Source organism: Limulus polyphemus, unplaced genomic scaffold (genome assembly GCF_000517525.1).
Source record: "Limulus polyphemus unplaced genomic scaffold, Limulus_polyphemus-2.1.2 Scaffold246, whole genome shotgun sequence".
NCBI classification, from domain to species: Eukaryota; Metazoa; Arthropoda; class Merostomata; order Xiphosura; family Limulidae; genus Limulus; species Limulus polyphemus.
This window is the reverse complement of record NW_013665856.1, coordinates 482,327-496,096: the sequence shown is the minus strand read 5'-3', so window position 1 is coordinate 496,096 and position 13,770 is coordinate 482,327. Positions and strand designations below refer to the sequence as shown.

General features: G+C 33.0%; 1 protein-coding gene across 4 annotated transcripts in view; it reads right to left on the bottom strand.

Annotated features, from left to right (window-relative positions):
- The window catches only part of LOC106478752 (cyclin-C-like), an 88,613-nt gene that overhangs the window by 60,821 nt on the left and 14,022 nt on the right, over nt 1-13,770 (bottom strand). For all 4 annotated transcript variants that reach the window (XM_013939313.2, XM_013939314.2, XM_013939315.2 and 1 more), the window contains 2 exons: nt 4,586-4,692; nt 3,679-3,763 (listed from right to left, as the gene is read on the bottom strand). In XM_013939313.2, the coding sequence (XP_013794767.1) occupies nt 3,679-3,763; nt 4,586-4,692 (192 nt within the window). The remainder of the gene's footprint in view (nt 1-3,678; nt 3,764-4,585; nt 4,693-13,770) is intronic.

Here is a 13,770-nt window from a genome sequence, read left to right as displayed (position 1 = left end):
CAGAGGTGGGAATGCCAAAAGTGTCTTTGCCCCCTGGTGCTGAGAACCCTTGCTACGCCACTACTACCACCTGACTAAATTATCATTCTGCTTAAATTAAGAACTTAAAAAACTGGAAGAAACAGAGAACATTATAAAGTCAATTACATTGAAAGCTATTTAACTCCATCAGCTTGGACACAAGGAAGGAAACTTTTCTGGTAATCTTTGATTTGCGAGACAAAAGTGCATATATGTTACACATTGAAAAAAAACAAAAAACATTGAAATTACAATAAACTCAATTAATGTCATGAAAATAATCAATTAACTGAAATCAGTGTTTCCAATCCTTGCAACTATCCAGTAATTACCATTATGATTTGATATTATCATTTTTGATTAATTCAAGTTTTTATTCAGTTAAATCAATTAGTGGCTCTATCATAATTTCTCACTGTTTCAACTATCCATGTATTAAAATATTGCCAAAAATATTAAACACAAAGCTACACAATGGGCTGTCTGTGCTCTGCCTACACTAGATATCAAAACCAGATTATTTGGATTATAAATTTTTTTAGCCATCTCATAACACAATAATCAATATATTGAATGTAATCAATTCACCCTATCACAACAGGCTTATATATTTTACAAGTGTATCTTTATGAAATTTGGCAAACTTTCAGTAAACTTTAAGTCTTTTGTAGACAAAAAATCTAAACTTTTAATGAAGTATTTTTATTAAAACTTTGTCTGTAATTATATGGTGTCAGTGTTGACTGCTCCAAGTACAAAGTGATTTTCATGTTAAGATTAAAATTAGCATTTTCTTAGATTGAAAATGTATTTCCAATAATTCTTACCTTCTCTCACACTACAGCTATTATTTGATTGTTAGGGTTTCTTTTCCTTTGCCCATCTAAGCATTGTTCTGATTTTTTTCTCCCTTGCTCCAGTATTTTATTCCCCACTTAATTGCCCTTGGCAATATCTGTCTTGTGACACTGCACCTACATCAATATGCTCTCTATCCTGGTACTGTATATAAGCATCTCCTTCAGATAAGATTGCCACTTTTTCGAAACTGACCCAATCTGCAATCTCTAACACTAGCTCTTACTGAGGAAGAAGGATGGGAGAGTGTGAGAAGAGGTAAATAATACAGCTATTATTTGACTGTTAGAGTTTCTTTTCCTTTGCCCATCTAAGCACATGTCTGATTTTTTCTCCCTTGCTCCAGTCTTTTGTTTTCCACTTAATTGCCCTGGTACTGCAAATAAACACCTCCTTTAGATAATACTGCCACTTTTTCGAGACTGACCCAATCCACAGTCTCTAACACCAGCTCTTAGTGGAGAGAAAGGGTGGGAAAGTGTGAAAGGAGGAAAGTATTATTGGAAATACATTTTCGATTTAAGAAAATGCTAATTTCCAAAACATACTTACTTTAGCTAACACTACAGCTAGAATCTCACACTGATATGGTGGAGGGGCCGGTGAGAGCATTATCAATACAGAATGTGTCTGCATAGATGGTGGGCATGCCAAAAGAAATAGAAGATTGACAACCTAGTGAGGGAACTGCACTATATCCAGAACAGGACCTAAATCGTGCACTGCAGGTGGAATTTAAGTGATCTGTCATCATTGGCCAGGCTCCAACTAGGTAGCTGAGGTCCCACTGCTTGGGGTTGGAATTATAAGGCCATGGCCCATAAATCCCACACTAGTGGCTATGGCATTTGGACCACAATATATATATATATTTCTGAGTGGATCTCAACCTGTAGCTATAGAGTGATGTGTTTTGAGCCACCAGAATCACGACGAGAAGGTAAGCAACACCGAAGCAGACAAACCCTCTCCTCAACTTGAAGAAGTCTGAAAGGCAACACCTCAAACTTGGAATGACAAGATCTTGTATGCCATACTCAACCTGAAGAAACAGAACTCATCGAGGCTGGAATTATGAACCCTCATCCTCACTCCTCAACCTGAAGAAGTCCAACAGGCAACACTCCAAACTCGGAATGACAGGATCCCGTATGCCATACTCAACCTGAGGAAACAGAAATCATCCGGTCTGGAATTATGAACCCTCATCCTCACTCTTCAACAGTGTGAGCAAGGTAAATTCCACTTTCCCCCAGAATTATTGGGAGGACATGGAACAAACTGTGCTCAACCAAGTACCCAGGATGGGACCACTCTGTGTTTGGAATTATGAAGAAACAATGGACCCCCTCAATGAACAATGTACTGAACCAATATTCTTCAAAAAAAAAGGGCCACACTCAACCTAACTGGATAGCTGAGCACCAAATCTGATCCGGCATTACAAGTAGGCTGGTTCTGCTCCTACCAATATCTGGCAAAAAAACATCCAGGGTCTCGGGTAGGGCCCTCAACTTTGCCCTCTTTCCCAAGAATGAAGAAAAGTCACTCGAACACTCTGGAGGAATAACCTCTGTCCACCACCCCAGTGACTGGAAATCAGGAGTGGGAAGAACTCCCTAGCTTAATGAATGTGTATATCACGTTAGCCTGTCAATTTACGCAACGCATATCTCATGAAATAATACGTAAAAACCATACAATGTCCTATAACTATCATAATTTTTTTAGCTTTCTAACTATGAGATAATAGCCATTAAAAACTTGGCTAAGCTCGTCAATGTTTGAACTGGAAGCAATATAGACAATTCTCTATAGAGAAAACCATGTAATATAATACCATCATTTGATAGATGAAAAACTTTGGCTTTCTATTTGTTCAAAATAATATAGTATTAAACATCAGAGAAACTACTGGCAATTTGTAAAAGAGAAGATGTGACAGGTGAGGATGGCAGGAGGGTCCGATTTTCTACTTTATGCCTCTGAAACCAAATAAGATTGAAGGCTATAAACATTATGCTTTGCCCGAGTAATAATTACATTATAATGAGTAATTTACTTTAAATTCCATACTTCTCAGAGGAGTGGTAAATAAATTAGAGAGGAGGGAAGACATTAAGAGCAAATGTTACAGTTCTCATACTAAGTGAGATTGAGGATTTTTTAAAATATTTCCTTATAAATTATGAACTTAAAACTTACATAATATTAAAATTTGATGTATTAACTATGTTTTGATACCAAGTTTATTCATACAGATTGATAATAAAGTAGTTTAATTAAAAACTGAATGTAACTCTGTAAAAGGTTACAGATCTATGACCTTCCCAATGCGAAATGGTTAATGAGCATGATGACTAATTAACTACCAAATTCCAATAATGGCCTAGATGTATGTATGATACATAGTTAAAAATTAAATTTGTTTGTTTTTTCTAGTGGTGATAAACAAGACAAATTTAAGATACATAATATAGAAATATGTTGTTTAGACAATGTACTAATGATGGATTAAATATGCACATGTATGGCTTTATTTAATTCTTAGCTAAATTAAAACACTTCTCTTAAAATCAAAATAATGAATTTTCATTATGCATACATAACATAAATATAATTAGTACTTTATATCATTTGTCACTTCATAAAAATGGATTATGTTACCTTTATCAAATTTGTGAAAGTTTTCTTTTTATTAATAACATATTTTATGATTTATATTTACTAGATACATAGATGCAAAAAGGCAGAAACTTTCAATTCATATAGATATAAGTTTTAATAAAATGCACATACCTAACATAGAATCGTTTAAAGTACACTGTTGCTGTAGCAATGACTTGCTGTTTCACTTTCAGTTGTTCACCCAATGCTTGGATAACTATAAATATAAACAAACTTAAATACAGTTTAAGAATCTCCGTTCACCTACACATATGCTTATTTTTGTGACTACTTATCAGTCTGTATAATTTGCTTTTTTGTTTTTCTAAATACCCTGAAAGTTACAATAAATAAAATTTAAATACATGCTAGGTAGGATGCAACATATTTATCAGATATTTCATATAGTTCTACTAATTACCAGGTGAGAATTACTGAAAAATATTTTTAAAAAGTCTTGATTTAAATATAATTCACAATTGCATAATATAATTAAGCATTAGATCACATTGTCATATCTTACAATTAAGCTGACAAGCTTCTCCCTTAATACTGCATTAATTGATTAGCCACTACTTACAAAATTTAGTATTAATGCACTGAGATACTCATTAGTATAAAAATGTAGAATCACTAGTGATTTAATAATAAAAAAAAGACTCATACACTCAAATAATGTTCAGGAATACTATTGTTGCCCAAACACAGCTAACAGTGCACATTTTTAATAACTAAAATAATATATACAATACATTTATGAAGTTTACTATTTAATGTACAAAAATATACTCAGCATTATATTATCTACATGTATAACACCTACAGTGTCTGTATATCAGAAAGATATTAAAACCTTTTTCTGATACATTATTATACCCTACTACTAACAGATACATCATACATCGAGTAGACAACAACAACAACAAACAAAAACATCTGGCTGTCACACTTATGTTTATGGCTTTAACTACTTCTACTAATACTTCAAAAATGTTTAGAAGGAAATGAATAATAATAATAATGAGAGTACTTAACTTACAATTTGAGAAATATATCATAAGTTTCTGATACTCCTCTTCAGTAAGGACTTGAAGATCTGAATGTCTTTCTCGCTGTAGATCTTGCCTATCTAAAAGCCACTGCTGACTATTAGAAAATGAAGGATAATTTAGTAAGAGTAAATAATATGGACTCTCACAATGATCTGAACTATAAATACACAAATATATAGCTAAATAACACATTATACTGATGACTGCTTGCAAAAATTTCCTTAATTAAAATATTGTAAAATCACATCACCATTTTTTTCTTTTAGTTTCACTAGTGAGAAGCAAGAATTTATACTAATTAATTTATTTCATAAATACTATTATGAACATTCAAAATAGCTACTTTTAATATATGCCATCAAAACCTAGTTTCAAATTTAGATTAAGTTAAAAAATAATTTTGAATTAAATTTTAAGTTAAAAAATTATAACTTTTATCATTTAAATAGAAGAAAACCTTTAAAAAACAGTGCATTATCACACAGACTAATCTTAGCCTCAACAGTGACTGTGATGTATTGCTACAGTATTTTATAACCTTATCTTTTTGGAAAATTATGATATTTTAACATCATGTAAAGTTGACTGTCAAAGGAGACGGTATGAAAAATGTAATCAGATTTTATTTTCAGATTCAATCATCAAGTCCAATTCTGATAGGCATAAAGTATCTGACTCATAGGTGAAATTTAAGAGTTATTATTTAAAGTGATTGAATTTTTGTGATATTTTAAATGTTAATCTATAGGATGAACTAACAAGTGCAAGTAGAACTTTATAAGTATTACTACAGTGACAGTAAGGAAATGAAGACATAAGTAAAATTTTATAAAGTAAAATACCAAAAAGTGAACACAAAACAGGATTTCCTAAATTGAGGAGTTTTAGTCCTAAGCCAAGTAATGTAACTTCTAGTTCATAATTCCAAGATGTAAAAACTGCATTAAAGGACTGATTAAAAAAAAGAATTTTCACAATCCAAATTCAAGGATTATTTTTGTTCATCATAAACAGTTCAAACAGAGTATCAGAGAAATGCAATACTATTTTCTGGCATCCTGTTTTCTTTTTGGTTTCTTACATAATCATCCCTGTCTGCCAGTGATTGTAAACACATTGAAAATGTTACAGTACTTTTCAAATCAGAACAAAGTTAAAATTTACAATTTTATACAATAGAAACTACAGGAAAATTTTAAATCAAAAATCAGAAATTGAAATGTACAAAAAATGAAATTTTTATTGGATCTTAAAAATCATATCACTATGCAATTTTCTTGAATTTTCAAAACTGTGAATTCACACAAATATCACTTATAAAAACAAGTTTTTTTGCTGAAGCTACATAAGCTGTTGAAAGTTCATTTCATATATTTCATGAAGTAGTTTTGTTTTTTGCATGGCAATACAATAAACCATACAACAGGGCATTGTTTTGACACAAACATTATCAATACTCATTAAAGAACACCAATAAGGATTTCTTTCATAAACCATATTCTTTCTCTTATAAATATATCTCTTTATCTTAAAATACATGTATATTTTTGCCAAACTCATAAATCAGCAGTATGGAGTGGTGTTAATGATGAGTTAAAAAACTGTGACCAAAACATAGCTTAGCTAGGACAACTTCCTCCTTCCAGATAGAAGATGGCCGAAGGGCCACAGAAGGTTTGATTTGGAAAAGCTTATGACATTTCTCACCTCAAGTTGACTGCCAACTGGCGCAAAGCCGTGCATTGAATACAAGACCATAGTACATATATGGGACAGGCACAGCTGTGACAGCACCAGAGCAGACGGACTTAGCTACAGTGTCAGCAAGCTCGTTCCCGCAAATATTGATGTAGCCAGGTATCCAGAAAAACTGAATGGTAACAGAAGATAGAGTAAAATGGGCCAGTCATTGTTGAATATTGATGAGAACTAACGTTAAGTGACTCCAGGGCCAGTAGAGAGCTAAGAGAACCAGTGTAAATAGTACAATCACTGTACTGCGTAGCTTCTACATGATCCAGGGCAAGAGAAATGGCATACAACTCGACAGTGAACACAGAAACTGTAGAGGGGGTCCTGCGAGCAACTACTGAGCCACAGCCAATCATGGCAGAACCTATAGAGTCACCTGATTTCAAACCATCCGTGTAAATGGGAATAGAAGGATTGTTCAAAAGAAGTTCTGCAAAGAGAAGACGGTACTCTCAATCGGGGGGAGTCTCGGTCTTCCTCAGATGACTCAAGGAAAGGGCAAATCTGGCAATGGTAATAAGCCATGGAGGAATGGGCTGGTCATTGGGGACAGCAATGTTATCCAATGCCAGACCAAACTCAGCCAGTTGCACCTGGATATGAAGGCCAAAAGATGGAATTGCAGACCATCTATTCTGAAAGAGCATTTCCCACCGAGGAATAAAGACACAACCTCAGGTGGGATGCTGTAGAAAGGGTCAAAGCTTGGTAGCATACTGTAGAGAAAGTTGCAAACGGCGGAGGTGTAGAGGAGATTCGTGGGACTCTGTGTACAAACTCCAGACTGGAGAAATGCAGAAAACCCCCATGCAGAACCAAAGCCCCAGTTGGTGAATGGGGTCCAGCATTTTCAAGGCCAAGGTCCTTGCAGAACCATTGACCAGAGACCCATAGTCCAGTTTATATCGAATGAGGGCATGATAGATCTTGAGCACAGAACAACGATCCACTCCCCAAGAGGTGGAAGAGAAGACACAGAAGATTTTTAGTGCTCTTGTACACTTGACACGAAGCTGCTTTATGTACAAAATGAAAGTAAGCTTATGGTCAAAGATAAGCCCCAAGAACTTTGCCTAAGGGACCACAGGGAAAACAACATCACCAAGACAAAGGTCAGGATCAGGGTGTAGACCCCGTTGGTGGTAAAAATGCATCGAAAAAGAAAAGGTAAAACTGTTTGCTGTGGTCCACTTCAACAAGCGATTGAGGGCAGTCTGAAGCTGTCACTTAATAAACACCATGTTTGACGACCAACACGTGATGTGGAAGTCATTGACATAGAGCCTGTTTGCAACAGTAGAAGGAAGTTGTGTAGTGATAGCATTAATCTTGATACTAAAAATTGTGAATATCAAGCTCAAGACACAGCCCTGAAGGACTCCAAGTTCTTGTGTGAAAGAATGGGAAAGTGTCGAACCACACGGAATCAGAATCACCCCACGAGTAAAAATGTGTAGATAGCCACACACACAACCCATAGTAGTGGAGGTCCCATAAAATGCCAAACCTCCATGTAGCGTCATAAGCCTTCTGAAGATCAAAGAAGACCAAGATATGATGCTCTCTCTTGAAGTTTCAAGTCGATTCAGGTGGTCCAAGATGGAGCACTGTCGACACAACCCACACTGGGTGGGCAAGAGGAGGTTGTTTGATTCGAGGAACCAAACAAGACGAGCATTAACCATCCTCTCTAAGACCTTACAGAGACAACTAGTCAAAGCAATTGGACAATAATTAGAAGAAATTCTTCCCAGACTTAGATAAAGGGAGGACAATAGCCTGGTGCCAAGCATCAGGAAAAAATGTTCTCCTGCCAGATCTGGTTAAAAATAACCAGAAAAATAGCAAGTGAGGCAGGAGAGAGATGGTGCAACATCTCATAATGAACATCATTTGATCTGACCGATGTAATGCCAGACCGAAGAAGAACAAGCTTCAATTCCACCAGTGTAAAGAGGTGATTACAATCATAGAGAGATCAGCCCAAAAGGAAAGAGGTGCTCACTCTGCCCGGGGAAAAAACAGAAATACCAGATGCCTGAGAAAAGCTCTCGGCCATGCTCTGTACATTGGAGAGCAAAATGGAAAGGGGATGGGAAGAATACCTCCCATTAACCTTCTGAATCTTGTCCAATATTACTTTGGAACTGGTGGTAGAAGAGATACTACTTATGAACTTAATCCAAGATTTCTTTTGGCTTTGATGTCTGACCTGCCGAGCATGCGATTGGAAAATATATATACATTTATATATATTTATTATTTTTATTATATTGATCTTTCAACTGTGTCTAGCTAACAATACAGAAGTTACAATGATGCAGCACACTTGCACTCATGTTACCATATCCAATAATATAAAACTGACCTTTAGTCTTCACAAAGTGACATGTCTTGGGTGTGTTTTAGTGGACTAGTATTTCATAAAATACAGTTACATTTCAATTATTATACATTATATATGTATACAGATTATTACTATTTCGAAATAAGTTCTTAAACTTATTTTTCTTAAATCATAGAACAGTAAATAAAGAAGTAAACCAAACAATTATCTCTTCTAGTTATGACCTTTGTACTCGCAGAGGATGTGAAATGAAATTTTTTTTTTAGTTTTATATACACATTTGAAATAACCAAAAAATCATAAATTACTATATTGGTACCATAGAATTCCACTATAATTTATCAAGCTTAATAACTAAGCTTTATTTGGGTAAAAAAAATGAAATTTCAAGCAGACTAAAGACTCAATTTACCAGCTTGAAGTTTTGCATCGAAAGACTGAGATGATGTTGTAATACTTGAAAATGGCTGAGAAAGCCACTAGGGTTATATTATGAGCTTTTGTTTCATTATTCACATGTCATAGACAGAAGTGTATATAAAGGAGTGTTTCCTAAAATGGAAAGAGATGACTGGGGACACTGTGTTTGATTCAGTACATGGGCGATATCTCAGCAAATAAAAGAGACAGGAGGTTCTTATTTTATATTCTAGCTTGTCAATATCTGTAATTTGTGTTCCTAATTCATACAGAACTATAGACTTTGTATTTTGACAACACAAACATCTAATTTGAACCAGTACTACATTCAACATACCATGTGACACACAAAAATCGATGTTTAGGTGTGTTTTTTTTATTATTTTTAAACTAAGAAATTAAATAATGTTTAATACTAAAACTTGAATTATAATTTACAGTTTGATACCAAACTTATTGATATAAATTCATAAAATAGTAGTTTAATAAAATTTTGAATGCGAGTCAAGAAACACAATGACATGGCCTTTGACCCATGTGGAGAGGGTTAAGTCTCCCTAACTCTTTGCTAAGCTTCTCCAAATTTTTAGGATAAATCTTGTCAGAGCCTGAAACATTATTCTAAAATTTTTTTACAAATGCTATTTCTTCTACTGAAAATTTTGTATCAGTCATAAGTATTGGGACACGTTTAGTGACTGTGCTTAAATATGCAAATGAATTCAAATATTAAAAAGTGCAAAGTAATACACTTAAGTTATGGTAAATTGAAAAGGGCCTCCTGTGTTAGGCACTGTTATTGGTCAAAAAGAAAAATGAATATGATTATTGAAACAATTTGCAGTTAAAGGTGATCTTAAAGGGTTGATTGGCATTCTGTTATATTGCTTTTTCTATAGTATATTATTTGTTACCTGGATGATATAAAGGGAATACTTTAGTATACTTAGATTTTTAAAATGCTTGTGAAATGGTGCCCAAAGACTGGCTAAGAAAATAATATCAGTGGGAGTTGAGGAAACTAATTGTATTGAAGGATGATTGGGTAAGGAAAAGGTTTTTATTAATGTAGTCCATTCAAAGTGAACCTTCATTATTAATTGTTTGCCTCAAGAGTCAGCCCTTGGGAGCTTCACTTTTTCTTATTCACATTAATGACACTGATAGGATTATAATATGTAAATTGTTAAGACTGCTGATAACATTAACATTTTTGATATTTCTAACTGTACTAAGAATGTTGAGGTATTACAGAGTGGCTTGGATCAATAACTAGATAGCAAATAACTTTTAATTATAGAAAATGTAAGTTAAGACATTTGGGCTATCATAATCTGTTTGATCAAACATTTGGCATAGATGGGAGCCCACTCAATAGCATGACTGAAGAAAAGGATCTTGGCAAATTAGAAAATAAGTCACTTAAGCCATTGATGCAATTTTCTGTATCTAGTATTAAATAAGATCCCTTAACTTATTATGTCCTGAGAAAATAAGGGTAAGAGGTGATCTTATTGAAGTTTACAAGATTATCCTTGCAGATCAATAAGATAAAAGCCTCCGATTTTTTTACTGTTGAATTTTGAAGATAATAGGACAAGAAAAAACAAAAGTGTGATTTTGTAAAAACAGACATGGCTCCAGTTATGATTGTTTGGTAGTGGAAACTAAGATCTTGTAAAAGTTTAACCCTCTCACAATGAACAAATCAAAGTGTACATTTCACAACCCTTTACAGCACTACATCCAAAATTTAATTAAACTACTTTATTATCAATGTATGCAAATAAATTTAGCATCAAAACACAGTTAATAAATCATATTTTAATATACGTTTTTAGTTATTAATTCTATAAGGAAATATTAAAAAATTATTCATGCAAATTGTATATTTGGTATTTTCACACACTTTATAAATAATGACACACACTATTTTTGTTTAATATTATTGGTAATAATATTTAAAATAACTTTGATTAAACATACAAAAACAGTTTCTCCTGGTTATTTTTGTCTTTCAATACAGAAATTTTCATTTGTATTTTTAGTGTCCAGAATTTAACCTAAGTATTTCATTCTTTATTGTTTTTCTGGAATTAAACAATTTTCTTGACAAACCAATAATTTTCCAAGCATAAAATATTTTTGTTATCCTGTACTGTTTGAACACAAATAACACACTGTTCTGAGTGAAATTAAGACACATCTGTTATTCACTTAACTGTAAAACTATGCAACACAGATTAGTTAATAGGCCTACTACCAGAAGTATGAGGTAAACTGAAGAATTTATGAATACTTAATAAATGCCCATGAACAAGCATGAAAACGCAATTGTGATACTGCTTAACCAAGTCTACCATCTTTTCAGGATCACAGTACGAAGAATATAATTTGTTCATCAATTCATATGTGAATGTGTTGTAATTACAAGGGACAAAATATCCGCATTCGCATTTCAATTTGCAAATCAAAACAACCCCAGTTGCGGATCGCTTTCCTTTTTGCTTAGCATTACATGCGAATCATTCCTTTCTCTTGTATGTTGTCTTCGAGACCTCCAATAACACAGTGAAATTGCTGTAACATTTCAGTTTGATATACAAAAGCCAAAGCTAATGTTAATTTCTTTGGAATTCTGGACAAATGCCACATACAGTGTTTTCACACTTTGTCATGCGCATATCGCATACACATGCATTTTGTAGTAGTATGTTCATGATGTACGGAATGCACCTGCAGCCTAGCCAACTAGACTAACTATGTATGTACAGTACATGCACTGCACATTTAGCACTGAGGCAGTCATGAACTCTCTCAAAACGGGCTCAGTCCCATGGATGGCCATATGACCATTTTTACTTGTATATAGTTTTAATACTATAACTTTTAATACTGTATGTGTATCTTCATAGACTTCTAGTAAACATTACAAGTTTTTTGTACAAGAAAAACCAGTTATTTTTAATGAAGCATTTTTACTAAAGATTTGTCCATGAATATATTGAGTCTTTATTTTTACCAGTCTTAGTGCAAAGTGATTTTCATGTTAAGATTAAAAATACTTTCTTCATTTCAAAAGTCATTTGTATATCTCTAAAACTTCCTAATACATTTCAAACACTTTTATTTTCAGTAAAACTTTAACTTTATATTTTATCATTATTTTCTCTACCCTAGCTCAATGCAAGGATGATCAATTTGACTAAACTCATAAGCACAAAAAAAATATATCAAAATAACCTTTTTCTCTTTCTGCAATGACTTCAAATTTTAACATGAAACTACGTTTGTTTATCCTAAGTAGCTTTAAACTAATATCTGTATACATCTATTTATATTTATATTTTATTGTTTTATTTCCCTTGGAACCATGCCTAACTACTATTCTCACCGTTATAAGTCGTAAATCATTACCCATGAGTTATTTTGAGCTGCTTGCGAGAATACTTTATGAAAATTTTTTATTATATTATTATCACTTGTTTTACCTTATCTAACCTTAACTAACCTAAAGAGTTTCCTATTTTTTACATTTTAGTTACTTTTATAGTAATAAATACAGAATACACATGAAAAACAAGAAATAAAGTACTTACTTACCTGGGGCTTTTTTTTTCCTGTCAACGACACTTAACCCTACTTTTTTATACTAATGGTAGTAATGCACCAAACTATTTTTAATTAATTAAATAATGCTTCAATAAACAGAATAATAACATGAAGACAATGTTCCATAACTATCACAATTTTTCTGGCTTACTAACTATGCGACAAATTTATTAAAGTTAGTCAATGAGTTTCCAGTCAGAATGAAGCTTGTACTGAAAGATAAATTAACATTTTTCTGCACAGAAAACAATGTAATAAAATATGTCATTTGATAGATGAAAACATTGGCTTTCTATTGGTTATAAAAAATATAGTACTAAATGTAAGAAAAAACTATTGACAAATCCTGAAAGAGAGGATGGGACAGGGGAGCGTAGCAATAGGGGTCAGATTTTCTATTTGATGGCTCTGTAATCAAACAAAATTGAAGACTATGAAAATTATGTTTTGCCCGAGTGATTACAATATTATAATAAGTAATTTACATTAAATTTCGTATTTCTTGGAGGGGTAGTAAATAAATTAGAGAAGAAAAAAATGTCACGTTTCGCACACTAGGAGAAATTCAGGAATTTTTTTAAATATTAGCTTATAAAATTAAGAATTTAAAACTTATATACTATTCAAATATAGATTATTAGCTATGAGTTTATGCTATGCTAATTGGTATAACATGAACGAAAAGTAGTTTAATTAAATTTTGAATGCAACTCACTATAAACTTTGTGACATGCACATTAAAGGATGCCTGTGGCCAGAGGGATAATTACTGCTGAAAAGCCACTGGACATTTTCTTCTTCAAAAAGCCAAAGAGATGACATTGTGAACAGTAAAAAAAATGAAATAAACTAGATTAATTAAAAAATGATTTGTGGCTAGTTTCTTCAGTTGCAATATCTTCAAGTCACTTCTTTCTCTGGTTAATCAACTGTTGCAATATTTTGTGAAAGCTGAGGTGTTTGGTATTTTTTGAAGTTTCACTTTATATACCAGGAACTATTTTGTTCATGAAATGCCATGTATGGTACAATTAAATATTA